Below are 24,650 nucleotides of genomic sequence, written 5' to 3' on the forward strand. Positions count from 1 at the left end.
CATCCACCCCAGGTGCCTTTCTTGTATTTATCTTCAACAATTTCTCCTCTACTTTACTCTCAGTTATTACAAGATTCTCTAGCTTACTGCCAGAGTGGAATACACTTCTGGCATTCCCCTCGCTGAATAACTCCTCATGTGTGAATGACAATGCAAATATTCATTTAGTTTGTTAGATACCTGAGCAGGATCATCAACAGTTGACCCATCGATATCAAGTGGACCAATCTGATTCATCCCCTTCCTTCTAGAGTTTACATAAGTAAAGAACTCTTTGCTGTTTTTCTTTGCATCCCTTACCAAAGATTTCTCGTAATCTGCCTTCGCCTGCCTAACCTCCTTTGTAACTTGGTTACAGATCAACTTGTATCTATCATAGGCTTCTGTGTCATGTGTTAATTTTTTATGTATCCCATGCATTTTTCTTCTCTGCCATATGTCTCATTAGTTCATCTGACATCCACTTAGGCCTAAACCTTGAACAATATTTCTTAGTTGGTATGTAAAGCCTAGTAGCTTCCAAGATAAGTTCTTTGAATGCTTCCCATTTTGAATTTGCTGTTGGTAACATCATCAGTTGGTCCCACTGTATAGAATTTAAATACTGTCTCAGACTGTCGTACTCGCCTTTATGAAAGCAATAACCCTTCCCTTTACCCCTAATGGTAGTTACCTCTTTGAGTAAATCCCACTTCAGCACACTGTGACCACTGCCACCTAGTGGTTCATTTACCTGCGGATTCTTAATGCATGAAGAATCACTACTGATAATCAAATCAAGAGTATTACTCCCTCTAGTTGCCTCCCGAACATCCTAATGTAGAAAACAATCATCCAATAAATCCACAAAAGCCTTGCTAGTGTGTGAGTGACCAGCCCCCAAATTCAAGTCAATATCTGGGAAATTAAAATCCCCCATTATAAGACTCTCTGATATACTGGCCCACTCTATTTTCCTGTACAGTTTCTTATTATACTCATCAGAGTCATTAGGCCTATAGAACACTCCTACTCTCAATTTTGATCTCCCAATGCTCATGTCACACCAAACTGACTCGACACTGCACTGTCCAGCAATGATGACTGGCTTCACTTCCTTGGATTTTATGTATTTCTTACCTAATAGCATAACCCCTCCTCCCTTCCTATCCTGTCTATCCTTTCTGTAGACATTGTACTCCCCAAATTCCAGTTCTGCATTCCTTATGTCTGTGTGACACCACGTCTCTGAAATCCCCACAATATCTGCCTTTGATGTTTTGAGCAATACCTCAAATTCATCAAATTTATTTACTAAACTCCTAGCATTGGTGTACATGCAAGTATACATGCACCTGTTCTTTTTCTTAGCTACCCTAACACAACCCATGTGTTTACTTGTACCCCAATGATTCCCAGCAGTCTCTGAAATATCCTGCAACTTATTCACGCTGCAGCTCATTCCAATAGAAGCAGTGCAAGAATCACTTTCACCTCTGCCAGTGGCTACTGTTAATCCATTAGTCCTTGAATCCCCCACTCTAGCAGTTTTCCGACCCACCTAACACTGCCTCGATAGCATCAGCAAACATTCTTCCACCCTTTCTATTTAAGTGTATCCCATCCCTATAGAAGCAGTCTCTCCTATTAACAAGTACAGACCAGGCTGAAAAAAATTATACCCCTTGAGCCTTGCACAATCTTTCCAGGGCCGAATTGATCGACAGGGCTCTCATCATGTACTCCCTCCTATCGTGTCCGGGCAGAATTGCAGACACTTTCAAATTCAACCCTAATTCACGGCTTTTTTTCAACAGTGACCTGTACTTGTTAAGTAATTCTGCCGGTCTCCTACTCTTAATATCATTAGTGCCAACGTGTACAACTATATCACCTTTTGTGCCCTTAAAAGATGATATTCGCTCTACAACACATCAACCTTTTCCCCTGGCAGACATACCCTGGTCCTGTTCCACCCATCCTTTTTACAAAAGCATGTTCCACCTATCCTTTTTACAAAGCATGTTTCCCGTTTCCCTGACAATAGAGTCACCAACAAATACCAGTTCCTTTGGGACCAGCGCATTCTGCCTTGGAGGCTGCCGTTGTGTCGCGTGATGACCAAGTGCAAGCTCTGGTATTGGTGTGGGCAGCTGAGAGCTTGATGGGCCCCTCACTTTTGATCCTTCTAGGGCATCCACCCTGTCCTTCAAGCTCTCATATAGGCCCATAACAATGTGGAGTTATCACCTGATTTCCTTACACTCCTTGCATCGCGCACACACAAAGACACCCCCCATGGCAGTATCATGTCCCGTACTCGACTGCTCCACAAACATCAAGCAAGTAGTGCATTTTAATAGGCTGTATTTCAGAGGGCAACTACCCCCCCTCAGTCCTCCTCTGAGCGACAGCACTCCCATTAGATTGAGCCTTTTGCTTTGCTGCTCTGGTCTGAGTCATGATTTCGATTTAATTTCAATAAAATTTCAATTTCAGTACAAAATTAAAACCCTAAACTTATATCCCAACACAGTTATAACGCTATATTTATGTTTCAGTATCGAGTGTTATCTACAAAATCCCTTTATATAACTTCTGTATCAAGTTAAGTATTAATTATTTAATTTTTACTAATTATTTATGTTACGTAACCCTAGTCGTTATATGTATAGCTAAAAGTACAATTTAATTGATAATGAAGTTCAACAAGATTAATTATCTGATTAATTGACAATATTATGTACTATATTATACTATATTATGCTTATGCTATCTATTTCGAGATATTTTGTATCGCATAACAATGGCGGCAATTACGAACGGTAAACACGTGGATTTGATACCCTTTCCATTACTAAGTAATACCTACGAAATCTCTATCTAAGTTACTTTAATCTAAGTATCGTAAATAGGAATATAAAGCTACTCTTGAAAATAAGTTAATATGCCAATTTAAGCTAAAAAAACAGAAAATAAATCAGAAAAAACTTCTCTGTTCCAGGAGCTACAAAAATGTACGTCCACACAGGCTACGCTCATTCTCAAATTTTTGGCATTTAAAACAAATTGTTGCATTAGGAATGTAGTTTTTTCTGACAATTTTAACAACTCTACAGTAACTTCATCTTACCCCGGGGCTTTCTGATTCTTCATTTTCTTCAATGCATGTTCTACCTCATCAGGAAGAATATTGGGTATGTCGTATGTGTTGCTACTTTGCAATCCATCTTCCCCACTGCTGGCATTCCCCTGCTCCTTGTATAATTCTCTATAGTAGTCTTCTGCTATTTGAATTATGCCTTCTCTGCTGTTTATAAATACACCATCGCTATTCTTCAGTTTCAGTATCATTTGTCTTTCTGTATTACTGCTCATGGCTTCTGATTTAAATCCTTTGTTTTCCCTTAATGCTTGTTCTACTTTTCTTGTGTTAAATCTTTTTATGTCCTCTCTGAGTCTCTTTCTAATGGCTTTGCATAACTCAGTATACTCAATTTTCTCCCTGTCAGTGTTTTTCTTGCTTTTCATTTGCCGTCTTCGGTTCGTCATGACAAGTGTTTCTTGACTAATTTTTTCTTCTTTGGATTTCTTTTTCCCTATAGGTTTCTTAGGCTTTATCACTTTCAGAAAGCTGTAATATTTCTCGTCGATATCTTGGTCCTGAGCAGTCTGCAGAAGCTCAAACTTGTTCTTAAGTTCCAGTACATACTGCTTTTTCTCCTCCTCTGTTATCTCAAAGACCTTTGTATTTTTTACTCGAGGCAGTTTTTTCCTTTCCTTTCCTACATCTATATCAAGTGTACATCTTACCATTCTGTGATCAACATTTACACTTATTCAGGATGGTAACATCATTCACAATATAGCTTCTGTTAGTGAGGATGAAGTCGATTTCATTAGTTGTTAATCCATTTGGACTCTTCCATGTCCACTTTCTGTTCACCCTTTTCTTGAAAAAAGTGTTCATTACTGACAGTCCTTGAGATTCTGCAAATTCCACAAGTCTTTCACCAATTCCAAAATTTCCTATAGTTCCTCTTTCTGCGCTGTTTTGCCTTTTTCCAACCTTAGCATTGAAGTCCCCCATAATAATAGTATAGTGGGTTTTCTGCTCATCTAGAAGACTCTCAATTTCGGTGTACATTTCTTCAACCTCTTCATCATCATGGCTCGATGTTGGTGCATAAATCATTATAATCTTTACCTTGTACCTCTTAGAAATCTTGAGTATTAGTCTTGACACCCTTGGTGATGTACTTTTGAATTCCAAAATGCTGTTTTTAAAATCTTTATGGACCAGAAACCCAACACCACCTTCACTCCTTTCACTGTTTCCATTGGTGTACAGCAGATTTCCGCTTGATAAACTTATAAGTGATCGTAAGTTTCTATATTAAGTTTCTATATTATCATTCTATAATTATATATTAATTTGGTCCAGTTTGGCATCAGAGAAATTCATATAAGTTTATCTGTTTAAGGAAGGTATACAGTTCAACTAGATTAGCATTATTTCCAATGATGTGGGAAAGTGATTGACTTTCTTGCAATCGTGACTGAGAGTGCAAGGTATTTTTTCTATAAAGGGAAATGTGCATACATTCTAAAAGTATATGTTTGACTGTAAGTGGTGATTTACAATACATACATCAAGGTGGGTCATCCCTTATAAGAAGAAACATATGGGTTAGGTGCATATGTCCTATCCTTAGTCTAGCTAGTACAAGATCTTCCTGTCTGTTTTGTCTGAAGCTAGAATTCCATAATGCTGGTTAATCTTTGATTTGAAGTTATTTGTTATTCCTTTGCTATTCCATATTTCTTACCACTGAAATGTACAGACTTCTTTTATAAGTTTCTATAGCCCCAGCTAACAGAGGAGTTTTTTTAAATTTTGCATTTTTATTGATGGCATATTAATTTATTTTCTAGAGTTGCTTTATATTCCTAGTAACAATACTTTGGTTTAATTTGAACTTAGAGAGAGATTTTGTAGATTATTAGCAGATATCATCTTTTAAGAGCACAAAAGGTGATGTTGTTGTACACGTTGGGAATAATGACATTAAGAGTAAGAGATCTGCAGATTTACTCATTAAGCACAGCTCAATGTTGACAAAAAGTTGTGAGTTAGGGTTGAATATGAAAGTGTCTGCAATTCTGCCCAGACATGACAGAAGGGAGTATATGATGAGAGCCTTGTTGATCAATTCGGCCCTGGAAAGATTGTGCAAGGCTCAAGAGGTAGAATGTTTTTCAGCCTGGTCTGTGCTTATTGACAGGAGAGAGGCTGCTTCTACAGGGATTTGGTACACTTAAATAGAAATGGCTTAAATTTTGCAAATTACAGTGTCTGGAGACTAGGCACCTGCGAGGTGATCTGATTAAGGTGTATAAAGCCTTGAATGGTTTGAGCATGCTGAATGGGATTCAGCATGCTCAATGAATGATGATGGGATTCTTTCTCTTGCTCAGAATAATCGCCTGAGACGGCATAAATTCAAATTGAGGAAAGACAGTTGTAGGATAGATGTGCAGAAGTTTGCCTTTAGCAAGCGGGTGGTTCATTGCTGGAACAAACTGCCATCTGTCGTTGTAGAAGTTGATAGCTTAAATAGATTCAAGGCAGAACTTGATAAACATTTGGAGCGAGTGGATGGGTGAAATAAGGGGTTTTTTGTTTTTTTTTTTTGGCTGATGCTATATAAGTTTGCTTTCTTGCATCATGTGCCTTTGCTAATGCTAAATGCTAACTGAATGAGTATTTTGCATCTACATTCACACATCATGAGTCATTCAATGAGGGGAATACCAGAAGTTTATCAATCACTAACAGGGAGCTAAGTGATTTTGTAATAACTGAGAGCTAAGTGGAGGAGAAATTGTTGAAGTTAAATATAAGGAAGGCACCTGGGGTGGATGGGATCTATCCAGTTATATTAAAGGAGGCAGCTAAGGAATTAAGCAAACCCTTAGCCATAATTATGAAAGCTTCCTTGGACTCAGGAGAGGTCCCATGGACTGGAGGTGTGCAAATGTATCACCAAATCACAAAGGGGGTTCAAAAGGTGACACAAGTAACTACAGACCTGTTAGTTTAACATATGTTCCAGGGAAAATAATGGAATCACTGTTTAAAGAAGCATTGCAGGATTATAAAGCATTAGCATTAGCATTAGTAGAGGCATATGATGCAAGAAAGCAAGCTTATTCAGCATCAGCCAAAAAAAAAAAAAAACACACACACGCCACTCCCATTTCACCCCTCCATTCATTCAAAATACCTGTCCAGTTGAGCTTTAAATTTGTTTAGGCTATCAACTTCAACAACAAGTGATGGAAGTCGGTTCCACCAACCAACCACCCGCTGAACAAAGGCAAATTTCCGCACATGTATCCGACATGCGTCCTTCTTCAATTTGAATTTATGCCCTCTGAGGTGATTATTCTGAGCAAGATGAAGAATCCCATTGGCATTGAGCATGCTCAAACCATTCAAAGCCTTATACACCTCTATCAGATCACCTCGCCGGTGCCTAGTCTCCAGACTCTGTAATTTGCAAAACTTAAGCCTTTCTTCGTAAGAGCAACCCTTTGTTCCATTCACTAATCTTGTTGCCCTTCTCTGTACCCGTTCCAGCAGCTCTACATCCTTCTTGAAATGAGGCCTCCAGACCTGTATACAGTACTCAAGATGTGGCCTAACCATTGCCTTATACAAGGTAATAATCACCTCCTTATCCCTGCTAGAAAAATTCCTGTATATCATTGACAAGACACCATGAGCTACTCTTGCAGCTCGTCTGCACTGCTCAGAGAACTTCATATCTGCGTGCACAATTACCCCCAGGTCCTTTTCATTCTCCACCATTGTCAGTGTAGTACCGCAGAGTTGATACGTTGCTCTGGGGTTACTGTTTCCCATATGTAGTACTTTACATTTGTCAATGTTAAACTTCATTTGCCACCTCTCAGCCCATCTGTTTAACCTTTCCAGATCCTGTTGCAGCAGCATAGCGTCAGTAGTGTCTGTAACAACCCTGCCAACCTTTGTATCATCTGCAAACTTGGACATTAAACTTGATATCCGATCATCAATATCATTCATAAACACCGAAAACAACAACGGACCCAACACTGAACCCTGAGGAACTCCACTAATAACATTAGCCCACGTTGAGCAGTGTCCACTGATTACCACTCTCTGACTTCTGCCACTCAACCATCCCCTTATCCATAGCAGCAATTTGCCTCCAATGCCACACTGCTCCACTTTGTGCACCAGTCTTCCATGTGCAACAGTATCAACAGCCTTTCTAAGATCTAAATATATAATATCAAAGTTATTCCCTGCATCCAGTTCTTTTGTAACTACATCATAGTATCCAATCAAATTGGTCAGGCAAGACCTGCCCTTAACAAAACCATGCTGCGTCTGAGCTATAACTGAATTCTTGTCTAGATGATCCTGCAGTGCTTCTTTAACCAGTGCCTCCATTAATTTACCTGGAACAGAAGTTAAACTAACAGGTCTATAATTACTTGTGTCAGCCTTTGATCCTCCTTTGTGAATTGGGGTTACATTTGCACATCTCCAGTCTATGGGTACCTCCCCTGAGTCCAAAGAAGCTCTCATAATTATGGCTAGGGGATTGCTTACTTCCTTTGCTGCCTCCTTTAATATAACTGGATAGATCCCATCCACCCCAGGTGCCTTTTTTATGTTTATCCTCAACAATCTCTCCTCCACTTTCCTCTCAGTTATTACGAAATCATCCAGCTCACTGCCAATGTTTACTTTACCTACATCATTCTCCTTCCTGAATAACTCCTCATGCGTGAATGTAGATGCAAAATACTCGTTTAGATTGTTAGCCACCTGAGCAGGATCCTCAACTGTTGAACCATCAATATCCAGTGGACCAATCTGATTCATCCCTTTCCTTCTTGAGTTTAAATAGGTAAACGACTCTTTTCTGTTTTTCTTTGCATCCTTTTCCAAGGATTGTTCGTAGTCTGCCTTTGCCTGCCTAATCTCCTTTGTGACTTGGTTACAGACCAACTTATATCTATCATAGGCTTCCATGTCACCCATTAATTTGTATGTATCCCATGCATTTTTCTTCTCTGCCACTTGTCTCATTAGTTCATCTGACAACCATTTAGGCCTAAACCTTGAACAATATTTCTTAGTGGGTATGTAAAGCCTGGTAACCTCCAAGATTAGTTCCTTGAATGCTTCCCATTTTGAGTTTGCTGTTGGTAACATCATCAGTTGGTCCCACTGTATAGAATTTAAATACTGTCTCAGACCATCATAGTCACCTTTACGAAAACGAAAACCCTTCCCTTTACCTCTGATGGTAGTTACCTCCTTGAGTAAATCCCACTTCAAGACACTGTGATCACTGCCACCTAGTGGTTCATTTATCTGCAGATTCTCAATGCATGAAGAATCACTACTGATAATCAGATCAAGAGTATTGCTCCCTCTTGTTGCCTCACGAACATGCTGATGTAGAAAACAATCATCCAATAAATCCACAAAAGCCTTGCTAGTGTGCGAGTGACCAACGCACAAATTCCAGTCAATATCTGGGAAATTAAAATCCCCCATTATAAGACTCTCTGATTTACTGGCCCACTCTATTTCCCTGTACAATATCTTATTATACTCATCAGAGTCATTAGGCCTATAGCACACTCCTACTCTCAATTTTGATTTCCCTATGCTTATGTCACTCCAAACTGACTCGACACTGCCCTGTCCATCGATGTCGACTGGCTTCACTTCCTTGGACTTCATGTGTTTCTTAATTAATAGCATAACCCCTCCTCCCCTCCTGTCCTGTCTATCATTTCTATACACATTGTATTCCCCAAATTCCAGTTCCGCATTACTTATATCTGTGTGACACCACGTCTCTGATATCCCAACAATATCTGCCTTTGATGTTTTGAGCAATACCTCAAATTCATCAAATTTATTTACCAAACTCCTAGCATTGGTGTACACGCAGGTATACATGCACCTGTTTCTATTCTTAGCTACCCTAACACAACCCATGTGTTTACTTGTACCGCAATGACTCCCAGCAGTTTCTGAAATATCCTGCATCTTGTTTTTCAGGCTTCTGCTCATTTCAATAGAAGCAGTGCAAGAATCACTTCCACCTCTGCCAGTTGCTACTGTTAATCTATTAATCCTTGTATCCTCCCCAACTAGCAGTTTTCCGACCCACCGAACACTGCCTCGACAGCATCAGCAAAAATTCTTGCACCCTTTCTATTTAAGTGTATCCCATCCCTGTAGAAGCAATCTCTCCTGTTAACAAGTACAGGCCAGGCTGAAAAAAATTCTACCCCTTGAGCCTTGCACAATCCCTCCAGGGCTGAATTGATCGACAAGGCTCTCATCATATACTCCCTCCTATCATGTCTGGGCAGAATTGCAGACACTTTCAAATTCAACCCTAATTCACGGCTTTTTTTCAACAGTGACCTGTACTTGCTAAGTAATTCCGCCGGTCTCCTACTCTTGATATCATTAGTGCCAACGTGTACAACTATATCACCTTTTGTGCCCTTAAAAGATGATATCCGCTCTACAACGTCATCAACCTTTGCCCCTGGCAGACATACCCTGGTCCTATTCCACCTATCCATTTTACAAAGCATGTTCCCCGTTTCCCTGACAATAGAGTCACCAACAACTACTAGTTCCTGTGGGACCAGCGCATTCTGCCTAGGGTAGGGGGCTGCCTCTGTGTTGCCTGATGACCAAATGCAAGCTCTGGCGTTGATGTGGGCGGCTGAGAGCTTGATGGGCCCCTCAATTTATTTCCTTCGAGGGCATCCACCCTGTCCTTCAAGCTCTCATAAAGGCCCATAACAACGCTGAGTTGTCGCCCGATTTCCTTGCACTCCTTACATCGTGCACACACAAAGACATCCCCCTTGGCAGTATCATGTCCCGTACCCGACTGCTCCGCAAACATCAAGCAAACAGTGCATTTTAAAAGACTGTGATTCAGAGGGCAACTGCCCCCCTCAGTTCTCCCCTGAACCACAGCACTCCCATTAGCTTGAGCCTTTTGCTTTGCTGCTCTGGTCAGAGTCATGATTCCGATTTAATTCGATAAAATTTCAAAACAAAAATTAAATCCTTAAGTTATATCCCAAAACAGTTATGATATATATATTTTTTCGGTATCTAGTGTTTTCTACGAGTTCCCTTTATACAACTTCCGTATCACATGTACCACTATAGTTATGTATTAATTATTTGTTACTATTAAGTCGTTACATATATATATATAGAGTTAAAAATACAATTTAATTGACAATAAAGTTTATCAAGATTAATAGATTTACTGATTAATTGACAATATTATATTATGCACTATACTACACTAAGCTTATGCTATCATGTAAAAATGGCGGGAATTCTCGAACGGTACTTCTACGGACTCGTAAGTATTGATTAGCTTCCAAATCTCGCTATCTCAATTTAGAATAAACTAAGGATCCTGACTAGGTCTATAATCTACTTATAGAAGATAATTTGATATAACAATTGGTTAATAAATCGACTAAATTTGGTTAAAAAAACAAGACCTCTCCTTCAATTTGTAACACATGGATTTGATACCGTTACCGATACTAAGTAATACGTACAAAATCTCTGTCTAAGTTAAACTTTAAACTAAGTATCGTAACTAGGAATATAAAGCTACTCTAGAAAATAAGTTAATATGACAATTTAAGCTAATAAATCAGAAAATAAATCAGGAAAAACTTCTCTGTTCCAAGAACTTCAAGGATCTGCGCCCGCACAGGCTAACCTCGCACCCAGACCTTAATGTAGACACCCAGTCTCTTCCCTCAGCTAGAGATGCAATATAGATAAGACTGCAGTAATAGTTAAGACACAGCATGAGTTGTTTAAAGGGTGGTCTTGTCTGACCAATTTGATTGGATACTATGATGTGGTCAGAAAGGAACTGAATGCCAAAAATAATTTTGAGACCATATACAGCAAACCCCCGCTATTCACGGGGGTTACGTTCCTGAGAAATGCCGCGAATACCGAAAACTCAGTTATGGTTCCCATAGTAATAAAGGGGTTCCGTTCCAAAGTATGAAATATATAAGAAAAACTAGTCTAAAATTTTGTCTATGTATGTATTATACAGGGTGATTCACTACCAGTGCGACAAACTTGCAGGAGGTGTAGGGAGCACTAAGACGAATCGGAATCACGTAGCATTGCTGGGTCCGAAATGCCTTCATCATGCGGTAGATGATGTTGAACGGGAGGTTGCGTGAACAGCGATTCCGCTGGAAGTCAGCATTTGCGAACCAGTTCCCGAGGCAGTAGGATAGATGAGTATTCAAACGTTGAACTGGCCGACATGCACCTCGCGTATGGAGCTGCGGACTGTAACAGGTGCGCCACTCTGCGCTTGTACCAGGAACGTTTCCCGCACAGGCATGCTCCTCATCATATGATTTTTGCACGTGAGACTGGTTGTTTCACGAGAGGTATCATGAATTGAGAGAGAACGACGAGGATGCCAGACAATGAGGAGAATGTTCTATGTCTTGCAGAAAGCAATCGGAGTACGAGTACTCGAGCGATAAGCCAACGATTGGGTATTTCCCAATACACTGTATGGAGGAGACTGTCAACAAACCAAATGAGTTCATACCATCTGCAACGTGTCCAATGATTGGAGCCTGCGGATTATCCACTCCGGAGGACTTTTGCTACTTGGTTTCTTCAACAGAAACGGTTCGCAAATGCTGACTTCCAGCGAGATCGCTGTTCACGCGACCTCCCGTTCAACGTCCTCTACCGCATGACGAAGGCATTTTGGACCCTGCAATGCTATGTGATTCCGATTCGTCTTTGTGCCCGCTACATCTCCTGCAAGTTTGTCGCATTGGTAGTGAATCACCCTGTATGTACCTTCATAATATGACTATGTACATAGGGCGCCTCCGTAGCCAGGTGGGCAGGAGCAGCAGTGCGTAGCACAAACTTCTTGATTAGACAGGGTTTGAGCCTGTGACCACCAAACACAGAGGATGCGGCAAGGTCACGGAATGACCACCGCATGTCCCCGGAGCAATATGGCCTTAGTTGCAAATGCTCCTAAAAACCAAATAACAACAATAACAACAACTATGTACATAGACAGCACATAGTGAAATGCAAGCATATGGCATCAAAATGAAAATAAGAAACAATTTAATATTAAATGTAATATTTATTAGAAATTTCAAACAAATCTTTCAAACCAGCGCCTTTGCTAGCTAAAAAACTTATCCCGCCAGTGCTATCACCAGTTTCGCTAAAGTGTTGATAAAGGAGTTTTGCCTTTTCGCGAATCATGAGTGAACTTATGGAATTTTATTTTGAGTTCGGTCTTCTATCCACAGATTTTAAGCCTTTTCCATTTTTTCTAATTTAACATCATCAGTTACAGAGCAAATATTTGAAGCAATTAGCGCCTTTTCACGGACACTACAGCGGATTTTTTCTTCCGATTTCTTGATTGATCATAGCGTTGACTGTTGTTGTTATGTTACTTGGTTTTTAGGAGCATTAGCAACTAAGGCCATATTGCTCCGATAGTAGTGTTGACTCATTGATTTTATAATGTTTTGCCACTGAGGAGACACTTTCACCATTAGAAATTTTATCTAATAATTCAATTTTATTCACTAACGTTATCACCTTCTTTGATCTTTTCCATTTCCCTTGTTATTCGTAGCCATATTTTTGTACGGGTTAGAAAGAACTTGCCCACAATAAAGTCGCTTTCTTCCATTAACACACTCGAAAAAGTCTGTTTTACACTGCAAAAGGTAGATTTATCACTTTTGTAAGCATATCAATTTATAAATTTATTCAGTTTATAAGCATATAAATTAAAAGCAAACGACAAAACCTTCCATGACAAGCGCATAACACATACTAAACAAGGATTAGCGAGAAACATCCACACTCGTGATTTTGTTACCCCTCTCCCCCCACCCACTGAACGCTGTTTTGACCGGGAAAGATAATTTTAGCCACGCCCTTGATTCAAGGCGAAAATGTTCACGGCGCTTTAAAATTCACATATTTTTAGGTTTAATTTTATATTAAATCAGCGACCGCGAATAGCTGGGGATTTACTGTACGTGAATTTCAGGAAAGCTTTTGATACTGTTGCACAGGGAAGACTGCTGTACAAATTGGAGAGGTATGGCCTTGAGGATAAGTTGCTACAATGGATAATGAGATGGTTGAGTGGGAGACAACAGATAATGGTAATCAATGGACACTGCTCTTCGTGGACAAATGTTATTAGTGGAGTTTCCCAGGGTTGGGTTGGGCCAATTGTTGTTTTGTATATTTATCAATGATATTGATGAAGGTATATCAGGTTTAATGTCCAAGTTTGCAGATGATACAAAGGTAGGCTCGTTAATGACAGTAAAGACAGTATATTACTCCAACTGGATCTAGATAAGTTGGGTAAATGAAGTTTAACATTGACAAATGCAAAGTACTGCATATAGGTAGTGATAACCAAAGAGAAACGTACCAACTCTGTGGTATGTTTCTCTTTGGTTATTGCTATCAGGGAAGTGAAAAGTGAAAAAGACCTGGGGGTAATTGTGCAGTAAAATATGAAGTTCGCTGAGCAGTACAGATGGGCTGCCATGGCAGGTCATGCAGTCTTGTCAATGCTATATAGGAATTTTGCTAGCAGAGACAGGGAGGTGATTATCCCATTATACAAGGCAATGGTCAGGCCACATGTAGAGTACTGTGTATAGGCCTCATTTTAGGAAAGATGTAGAGTTGCTAGAACGAGTACAAAGAGGGGAAACAAGATTGGTGAGGGGTACAAAGGGATGCTCTCACCAGGAAAGGCTTAATTTCTGCAAATTGCAGTGCCTGGAGAGTAGGCACTTGCAAGGTGATCTGACTGAGGTGTATAAGGCCTTGAATGGGTTGAACAAGCTGAATGCTGATGGGATTCTTCCTCTTGCTCAGGAACAGATGTGCAGAAATTTCCTGTAGCCTGCACGTAGTTGATTAGTGGAATGGGCTTCCATCCTTTGTTGTGAAAGCTAATAGCCTAACTAAATTTAAGGCTGAGCTGGACAAGCATTTGGACTGAATGGTGGGGTGAAATGGGAGGGTTTTTTTTTTTTTTTGGTTGATGCTGCATAAGCTTGCTTTCTTGCATTGTATGCCTCTACTAATGCTATCGGTAAGGGTATCTAATACACGTGTTGGACAAGTTTTGCAACTCCTGCGAATGCTAAGTTTTTAATTATATTTAGCCAGTTTATTGACCTAATTGTTAGATTAAATTATTTTTTACAAGAAGCTTATAGACCTAGTCAAGCTCCATGGTTTATTTTGAATTTAGATAGCATGATTTTGAAAGTAATTAATACCTCGTGTCCGTAGATTTACCGTACGCAGCTTGCCACCATTTTTATACGATAAAATGTATGCTCGGACTAGATAGCATAAGGTTTAATGGAAAACTAGGTAGCGAGTAGAGTGGTTTCAATTAATCAGTAAAATTTACTAATCTTATTAAATTTCATTGTCAATTAAATTATACTAAATATACATAACGACCTAGTTTTTACAAATGTAACATTATAAATTAATACATATAACTTGACAGAAGATAAGAAAGTCGTATAACATAATTTCGGTGCTGGGCCCACTTTTGTTTATGTATTTATCAATGATATCGATGAAGGTATATCAGGCTTAATGTCCAAGTTTGCAGATGATACAAATGTTGGCAGCATTGTTAATGACAGTAAAGAGAGTATGCTACTGAAACAAGATCTAGAAAGGGATCTGGACAGTAAGATACTGCAACAGGATCACTTCTCAGCCCATCTAGGCAGATGGGCTGAGAAGTGGCAACTGAAGTTTAACATTGACAAATGCAAAGTACTCCATATGGGCAGCAGTAAACCAAGAGAAATGTACCAACTTTGTGGTACTTCACTCAGGGAGGTAGAGTATAAAAAATACAAAAAAGACCTGGGGTAACTGTGCAGTCAGATATGAAGTTCTCTGGACAGTGCAGATGGGCTGCCAGAGCAGATCATGAAGTTTTTTCAATGATATATAGAAACAGTGCTTTCTTTGTAAAAAAATAGGTGCCGGTACTCATTCTTTGCTATCAGGAAAAATTGAAAATTAAAAGGATATGAAAAGTACTCTAAAAATTTTTTTTTTTCTGATATTGCTTTAGTAGTAATGTTTTTAGAATAAGAAAAACACATTAAGTATATTAACAGAGTTTATTAAGCATAAATTTATTATTCAAGTATATAACAAAATAAGTAAAATTTGAGTAAAATAAGTAAAAAATAATAACATAAGTAAAAATAATTTCATAATAAAGTTTTTATAGAATATTCCAAATTTTTATTAAATTCTCATCCAACACCCTATATGCCAGGGGTCGGCAACCTTTTTTGAGTGAAGAGCCATTTTGATCTAATAAAAAAGAGAGAGAGACAATCCGAAGAGCCGCACCTCAGCTCAAGCTGGGAGGAGTGGGGGGAGCCAAGTTGATGTTGTTGTTATTTGGTTTTTAGGAGCATTAGCAACTAAGGCCATATTGCTCCGGGATATGCGGTGGTCATTCCCTGACCTTTCCGCATCCTCCGTATTTGGTGGTGACGGGCTCGAACCCCGGTCTAATCAAGAAGCGTGTGCTACGCGCTGCTGCTGCTCCTTCCCACCTGGCTATGGAGGGGGGAGCCAAGAGTTTTTTTTAAGGAATGGAATAGAGTGGGAAGGTGTTTATTACAAAATATATTTTGAAATATTATTTATTAATACTGAAAAAACATAACAAACATCCAATTAGGTACAAATTAATGTGACTTTTGATGTTGAGAGACTTGCTCAACTTCTTGAGCGAGTCTCTTAATATCATGCGAGTATGTTGCAATTAAACAGGCTCACATTGTTCAGATGACAGTTTCTTGATTTATTTTTAATATAGTTCATGCTCAAAAATATTTGCTCGCAGAAATACGTCGAACCAGAAACTGAGAGAAGTCCAAACGCAAATATTTTCAAATTTATATATGAGTCCAGTAAGCTACTCCACGCATCAAACCCAATTTGGTCTGCATTTTAAACTCATCTATTGCTGTCCATTTGTGTACAATTTCAAGGGCAGCCTTTTGCCTCTCCAAATCCTCAATTTTAAGTTTTAAGGCATTTTATGTGCACTGCACATGTCCTTGATTTTTAAGTCCTCTTCACTCCATTTCAAATTGTGCTTCATGTGAGCTGTAAAGTTAAAGAACCGCAGTTACAAGATTGAGGTGTATAAAGCCTTGAATGGTTTGAGCTTATTCAATGCTGATGGGATTCTTCCTCTTGCTCAGAATAATTGCCAGAGAAGGCATAAATTCAAATTGAGGAAAGCCAGTTGTAGGATAGATGTGTGGAAGTTTGCCTTTAGCCAGCGACTGGTTGATTGCTGGAACAAACTTCCATCTGTTGTTGTAGAAGCTAATAGCTTAAATAGATACAAGGCAGAACTTGACAAACATTTGGAGCGAGTGGAGGATGAGTGAAATAATGGTGTTTTTTTTATTTGGCTGGTGCTATATAAGCTTGCTTTCTTGCATCACGTGCCTTTGCTAATGCTAAAAGAGCTGCATGTGGCTCACGAGCCGCAGGTTGCCGACTTCTTTTCTTCCTCTTTGTGTGTCAGTTGTTGATTGAAATTTCTGAAGCAGCCATGAATTGACATATTTTTCTGGATCGAAGCAGGTCAGTGGCAGGCCTACAATTTTAAGAAACAGTAGTGAAGAAACTGTTTTTGTCATCAATGAAGTGCTGGTTGGGCTGATGATCAGATTCATTTGTGAAAATCCTCGTTAACATTCACTCGATGAAACTGGTATCGTACTCCGAGCGTGCATCAAATTCTTCAATTCTTCCGTAACCTTCTTATCAATTAGGTATCCCCGAAATCCACGAATTGCATATCTTTCATTTAACTGTAAGCTAATTGACAATTTTCTACCTTCGCTTTCACCAAATTGCGCCAATTCATGTTTAGAAGGATTATACCTTTGCTGTCCTTGTTTTCCATCTCTTGTCATTGGTATTGTCACTAGTTCTTAAATTTGAATCTTTTCTTTTCTTTTCTTTTTGTTTGAAACTGTCCAAAATTTACAGAAAAATGTGGACAATGCACTTCCACGAAACAACAGATGATTATTTGTGGGGGTAAAAGAAAATCACTTTTCTAAATCTTGAATGGGGCACTTACAGTTGATTCACAGAGGTGTTCAACCTACCGCCTGCGAGGAAAGTGAACTAAAACAGCATTTTAAAATTTATTTAAAATTTATTTATGAAAAAAATTCTCATTAAATGTTTTGTTCAGTAAATGTAATTGTGTATTGTATTTAATAAAATTTTCGAATATTTTCTTTGAATTTTTTTGAATGTGGCCACCATACAGGAAAAGGTTGGACACCACTGCAGTAGATGGGCCAGAGCCCATTGGGAATACAACTTGATCTGCTCACTCTTGACTAGCTGACGACTCCGCATGTAGGACAGGTGGTCAGATAGGTTCTACCAGATACCACTAAGTTGTAGAATGCTTTAGCTCTCTTAATTCGCACAGCAGGACTAATTGCCTAAATTGCCTGAAGGCCAGAAATGAAAAAAGTGCGTACTGAGTTAATTCTCTCCTAATCCGTTTGCTATATGAAAATTTTCTTCGCGCAATGGAAAGTATTTTAAATGTAACTTCCAAGGGAAAGTCAAAATAATTCGCTATAAAAGGACTTCATTAAACAGAGGTCCAACTGAGTAATTTAGAATTATAAAAATGGTTATACAGTTTTACATAGAAATATCTTAACAATAGACAGTAAAAAATGCAAATTTAGTTAAATAATTTAAAGCTTATTTGAATAGTAAACATGTGAAAAACATTTATGGTATATTACAAATTTCGAAGTGCACTGCATCCAAATGTCACACGTCACTGTTAATAAAGGTGCCGGTACACAGTACCGTTGCATACCATCTCAAAAAAAAGTACTGTATAGGAATATTGTTAGCAGAGACAAGGTGATTATCCCTTTGTATAAGGCAATGGTTAGGCCACACCTTGAGTAATGCATATAGGTCTGGAGGCCTCATTTTATAAGGGATGAAGAGTTGCTAGAACGAGTACAGAGAAGGGCAACAAGATTGGTGAGAGGAACAAAGGGGTGTGCTTACGAAGAAAAGCTTAAGCTCGATCAGATCACCTGTGAGGTGATCTGATCGAGGTGTATAAGGCTTTGATTGGTTTGAGCAAGCTCAATGCTCATGGGATTCTTCCTCTTGCTCAGATTCTGCACCTGAGGGGCATAGATTCAAATTGAGGAAAGATATGCAGGTCTGCCTTTAACTAGTGGGTAGTTGATTGCTGGAACAGAGTTCCAACTGTTGTTGTGAAAGTTGATGGAAATTTAAGGCTGAACTAGACAAATGAAATGGGAAGGGTGTTTTTTTTTTTTTTTTGGCTTATGCTGTTTGTTTGTTTGTTATTAGGTTTTTAGGAGCATTAGCAACTAAGGCCATATTGTTCCGGGAATATGCGGTGGTCATTTCCTGACCTTTCCGCATCCTCCGTATTTGGTGGTGATGGGCTCAAACCCCGGTCTAATCAAGAAGCGTGTGCTACACACTGTTGCTTCTTCCCACCTGGCTACGGAGGCGCCTCGGCTTATGCTGTGTAAGCTTGCTTTCTTGCATCATATGGCTCAACTAAAGCTAATTTGTTATATTCCAGTTTCTTTGTGCACTTGCCACTTCCCCAACCAAGAACCACATCAATTCTCTCTTCTGTCATAATTGCATGTGATAAGTTCTCACACTGACAGAATCAGATCTGTGCAAAAAGATCATAACTCCCCCCCCATTTTCCTTTCTGCCCACATTGTACTTGCCACATTTGAATTCTGCATTCCTTGTATCTGAGTGGTACCATGTTTGATATCACCACAGTGTCTGTGTTTGATGACTACCAATATTTCAAATTCATCAAACCTGTTTACTATATCATAGCATTAGTGTACATGCAAGAATACATGCACCTGTTTTTGCTCTTAGTAACCCTAACACAGCCCATGTATTTGGTTTTCGATGGGGTTCCCCCCACTTCTTGTAATCCGCAACACCCCCTTTCAGGCCATTGCATGTCACAATAGAACCAATGCAAGAATCACTAACACCTCTCCTCTGACCACTGTTAATCTTGTGGATACTATTAGACTGTGAATCCCCCCCCCCACAAGCTAGCAGTTTTTTGGCTCACCTAAAACTATCTCATTAGTATCAGCAATTATTTCTTGCACCTTTTCTATTTAAGTGTATCCCATTACAGAGAACATGGCTATTATCCTGCAATTATATTTTTCCATGTAAACTAGTGCACTGAAGGGAAAAATTCCTTAACAAAAATAAGCAGAATTTTTCAGAATCTTTAAAAAATTCCATTTCTAACATAGTTTTATTATTTTTTGGTGAAGAAAAGATATATAAATTCTTTGTAACTGTATTACAACGGTCTCATGGAGGGGTCAAATTGATCCCCCCATGACACAATTGTTAAAAAAAAAGTAAAAGAGAGATTCTGATATGGGAGAATCTTGCGCTGGCTACAGAGGAGACAAGACAGTAAGCAAGATTATTGGCTTTTTTTTTTGAGACTTTCCAAGTATGTCAAAATAAATACAGTGTAGGGTTAAAATATACAGGTATTAATTCCTGCATTCTTTACCTTTCATCTACAATATCATAAAACCATGTAAATTTAAAACATGCACACAAGTTCAAAGAATGAATAGTAGTAAATTTAATCTTACCTCATCACTACACTTATATCTACATGACTGCATACACTGAAAAAAAAAAAAAAAGAAGATGCATCAGTGAAATGAAAAAAGAAATAGAACTGCACATCACACTATCTCATGTACAGTCAAATTGGATGGAAGAAAAGGGAAGTTTTTCTCTCTCTCTCTCTCTCTCTCTTTTTTTTTTTTTTTTTTTTTTTTTGCTGATGCTAAATTAGCTTGCTTTCTTGCATCATATGCCTCTACTAATGCTAACGTTTGTTTGTTTGTTATTTGGTTTTTAGGAGCATTAGCAACTAAGGCCATATTGCTCCAGGATATGCGGTGGTCATCCCTGACCTTTCCGCATCCTCCGTATTTTGTGGTGATGGGCTGGAACCCCGGTCTAATCAAGAAGCGTGTGCTACGCACTGCTGCTCCTTCCCACCTGGCTACGGAGGCGCCACTAATGCTAATGAACTACACAATGTGTCTTTCAGGAAATCACAACTCGTTATATTTAGGAATAGGAGAAAAATAAAACGAGTAAACTGATAGATATAAATTATAGTACTACTTACGTCATTTAATAATTTAACTTGTCACGTAGATTATAAAGTATGAGAGTAATATTCATAGAGCTTCTAGAATCGGTGATTTCGCATAGATAGCTAGCTGAGACTTCGAACCATGTGGTTGGCAATAGATAGTTCAATTTATTATCTATTAAAACTACTTAGATTTTACAAACATAATTTTTTAACTTAATACATATAGGGACTTATATTTTACAAACGTAACATTATAACTTAATACATATAATTTGTTAGGAGATATGAAATTCATATAACATAACTCAGTTGGAGATAAAACTCGATACTCAAATATATATATATATATATATATATATATATATATATAGTGTTATGACTGCATTGGGATATAAGTTTAGTGTTATTTTTTTAATTGGATTGAAGAAATTTTAATTGAAATTTAATCAAAATCATGCCTCAGACCAGAGCAGCAAAGCAAAAGGCTCAAGCAAGTGAGAGTGCTGTGGCTCAGAGGAGAACTGAGACGGGTGGTTGTCCTCTGAATCACAGCCTTTTGAAATGTACTGCTTGTTTGATGTTTGCGGACAATCAGGATCAGAACATGATACTGCCAAGGGGAATGTCTTTGGGTGTGCTCGATGTAAGAAGTGTTAGTTGTGGATTTTTCGGCACAAGGGCCTTCTTGTGCCATATTGTGCCTTTTCATTATTAACTTATGACTGAGTCTTTAATATTATGGTTATCAGGGGCAATTATACATATTTATGCTTCTCAAGTATTTAAAAGGTGCTTCAAAATTTTCATTATTGCAAAGTATGTGTGGTAAAGTCAAAGGTTCCTGCAAATTGGATAGAGAATAAAAACTGGATTTCTGATTACTTGAGTATTTAGGGCATTCTATAAGGATATGTTAGATTGTTAGCTGGGTCTGACAGAAGCGACATGAAGCAAGAAGGGATGAGTTGTATATAAAAGACCAAGAGGAAGGAGTCTTGCCAAAATGATTTCTTCTTGCCTGCTTTTCTCGAAACAAGAAGTCCAGCTGAGGTTCTTTTTAAGCTGAAATAGTTTATTATTCACTTGTGTTTTCCACAGTTCGGACCATTGAAGTATATGGCCCATGAGGTTGTCACAGACATACTCTCAGATATGCCAGACAAGCTGCACTTGCTACCTGGGAGTCTAAAATGCTGATGGAACTGATATTCGGGTGATACTCAAGTCAAGTGGACCCAATTTCGGCGAAGTCTGGACGGTCTGTGACAGCCAAATCCCCTGCTTGCACCTTCACAATGGTGGGACTATTAGTAATCCTGGGTATAACCTCCATGCACAAGTACATGGTGGGTGACCACTCAGGTGTGAACCAACGTAAGCAGGGGTCGAGGTGTTCCGCCCACACCACATGGAGGAATGCTGCCCCTCTAAGTTACCAGGCAGTACTAGGTGGTAGATGAGTCTCGTCAACCGGTTCAATACCACCACTTTGCTTATTGGAGGCTTGAAGGGGTGGAACCCATGTTTAGTCTCTAGAGCTAAGTTCCGGTCAACCCTTCCCTATCTCTTCCATCATGCAATATGATTGATGACTTTTAAGGTAATGATGAACATTGTGGCTAGATCCAATATTCCTTACTTTCGAGGGTACAGCTCTAAAATGGTGTTTTCAGGCCGGCTGCTAGTTAGTACACCGGACTGAACCTACTGGTAACTCTCTAGGAGGCTTCCGGATCAGCTAGTGTATAATCTTGCTACCTCTACTCTGCCAGATAGTGACTGGAGGAAGTCCGAGTAGTATGTATGCGGGGAGCATTGTCGAGGCCACGTTACGTCAAGGATCTGAGTATATTCTTACCATGTGTATGCCATATCCAAAAATTTCATTACTTCATACAGCATGTCCCACCCACTTTTTCTTACTATTGAATTCATCATGAATTATCAAACTAATAGAGCAAACTTATCTGCGAAAAGATCTAAACCTCCCAAATACTTCCAAGTTCATTTCACAAATATACGTGATCTCAGTTCTAATCTCGATGACATCTATTTCCACTTAGTCTGCCAAACCTCATGTACTTTTTTCTGAAACGATCTCAGTTATCGGTTGATTCAACTACTGCTCACATCAATTGCCCAAATTATTGTATGATTCCTTTCCCCTCAAAGGTGGCACTCGTGCACACGTCGTTCTGATATTCCCTGTCAGAGACTTGGTAATTTGGAATCTTCTCTTTATGATCTTCTCTGGCTTAAAGTCTCTCTACCTAATTCTGTGAAACTCATCTGTTGTCTCTACTGTTCTCCTAACTCAACTAATCACTGGGAACTCTTTGACTTCCTCCCTTTGCAACTTGACTTTCTCCAGTTCAACTTTCCTAACAGTGAGGTAATTTTTGTTGGTAATTTTAAAGTTCACAACTCCAGCTGGCTTCCATTTTCTAGTCACACAGACCCAGCTAGTGGAGTTGCTGAGGCTTTTGCAATTACTAATGACCTCGCACAGATTGTTCATTTACCTATAAGAATACTGGACAATCCTTATCATACAGCTGACACGCTTGATCTTTTTCTCACAAACGATCCTTCTAAGTTCACGGTTAGTGAGTGGTCCTTTACGCACTTCAGATCACAACCTGGTGATTGTCTCTTCTCCAATGGAGCCTTTAGCACGTGCTGCCACCAGCCAACATCCATTTACTGTCCAAATTCAAACTCACAGAACCAACTTTTCATCTTCCTCATTTATTCATTCAACTGCTATTTTCTGGAACAACCTTCTTTCATACATATTTCTTGAAAATTACAGTCTACAGAAGTTCATGTTTAATATCAACAAATATCTTCTTTTGTCTTCAACCGATAACCCATACATGGTACTATAGGTTACTAATAGGTTCTAATACCTCTCATGTTTGCAGTTTTCATAAAAAAAAAAAAAAAAGAAAAAAAGAGAGCAAATTTTCTTTTAGCCAGCGAGCCATTCATTGCTGGAACACGTTCCCTTCACAGATAGTTGAAGCTGATAGTTAGAATAAGTTCAAATGCCAACTAGATAGTTATCTATGTGAGGTATATTGTATGCTATAAGATTTTTCTGGATGCATTAGCAACAATGGCTATTATGTACCAAGACAAAATAAAATTGATTTTGGTAACTTTAAAAAAAGATTACCTGGTCAAATAGTTAAGAACTGATATACTCATAAAGGGCAGTATATATTCTAAAAATATATGCTTTATTTTATATATGTGTGTATATAAATTAGAAAGTAGTAAGAAAGTAAAAACAGCTGACATTTTGTTATTGTCGGATAAAATCTGACTGAGTGTGTAAGAATCAGTAAGATGATTAAAAGCGGCAAAATAAGTGTTGATAAAATCTAGACAGTCAATTAAAATGTGTCTAATAGATAAAACTGTGTCACAGGACTCATACACAGGAGGGTTATCAGGCCTCAGCAAATAAAAATGTCAGATGACTGTTCCTATGCTGGTCCAGGCAAAAATAACTTCCTACATACAATTCCTGTGCAGACTAGACTGCCACAGTTCAAGTCCAGGCTTTATATGATGTAATTTATTTGTAGTCTGTTTATTCCATGAAGCCTGTCATTGGGAGTGTATCTTTTAGTGTATTATTTGCCTGTAGTCTGTATAGGGAACTGACAGGCAGCAATAGTTAGTGGGAATTACTGATTTGGCTGCAGTGTAAACCAAATCATTTCTCCTCATCCCAATGTGGCTGGAAAACTAGCAAAAGTGGATATTGTATTCACCTTCATGGAGAGAGTGAATCTTCTGCTAAACTTGAGACAGAACAGAAGATGAGGGTCATATTTCACTGTTAATAAAGCCTGTAAGACACTCAAAGAGTTCAAATATAAAATGAACCATTGGTACTGGCATTTACAAATGTAATCCAAGGCAAACTCTATACGGTGCAGCCCTGCAGTAAATATGCTGCATTCAGGAGAATCTGCTTAGATATAGTGGTCTGAGAAAACAGCAGCTTGATCCTACATATGATTCTGACTGAGAGCCATCTGTATAAACTGATGTGAAGCCAAAATGTTCAGCTCGGTGTGCTGAATAGTGCTCAAGTAGCCAGATGATGGCATTTCTGACTTTCCCCAGTTTTTCAGGGCAAAGTCGAATGCCAGAACGTGAGCATGCCAGGGTGGAAGGAGCTGCTTTGGTGTGTGGGCA

The 24,650-nt window shown here is 38.9% G+C and overlaps 1 protein-coding gene across 2 annotated transcripts in view; it reads right to left on the bottom strand.

The window, feature by feature from the left end:
• Nucleotides 1–24,650, bottom strand: part of LOC150078580 (voltage-dependent calcium channel subunit alpha-2/delta-3-like) — a 1,140,037-nt gene that overhangs the window by 212,703 nt on the left and 902,684 nt on the right. For both annotated transcript variants that reach the window (XM_090384275.1, XM_090384274.1), the window contains one exon: nucleotides 19,918–19,953. In XM_090384275.1, coding sequence (XP_090240401.1) covers nucleotides 19,918–19,953 — 36 coding nt within the window. The remainder of the gene's footprint in view (nucleotides 1–19,917; nucleotides 19,954–24,650) is intronic.

Source organism: Mastigoproctus giganteus, chromosome 11 (genome assembly GCF_048544385.1).
Source record: "Mastigoproctus giganteus isolate SK-2022 chromosome 11, ASM4854438v1, whole genome shotgun sequence".
Taxonomy (NCBI): domain Eukaryota; kingdom Metazoa; phylum Arthropoda; class Arachnida; order Uropygi; family Thelyphonidae; genus Mastigoproctus; species Mastigoproctus giganteus.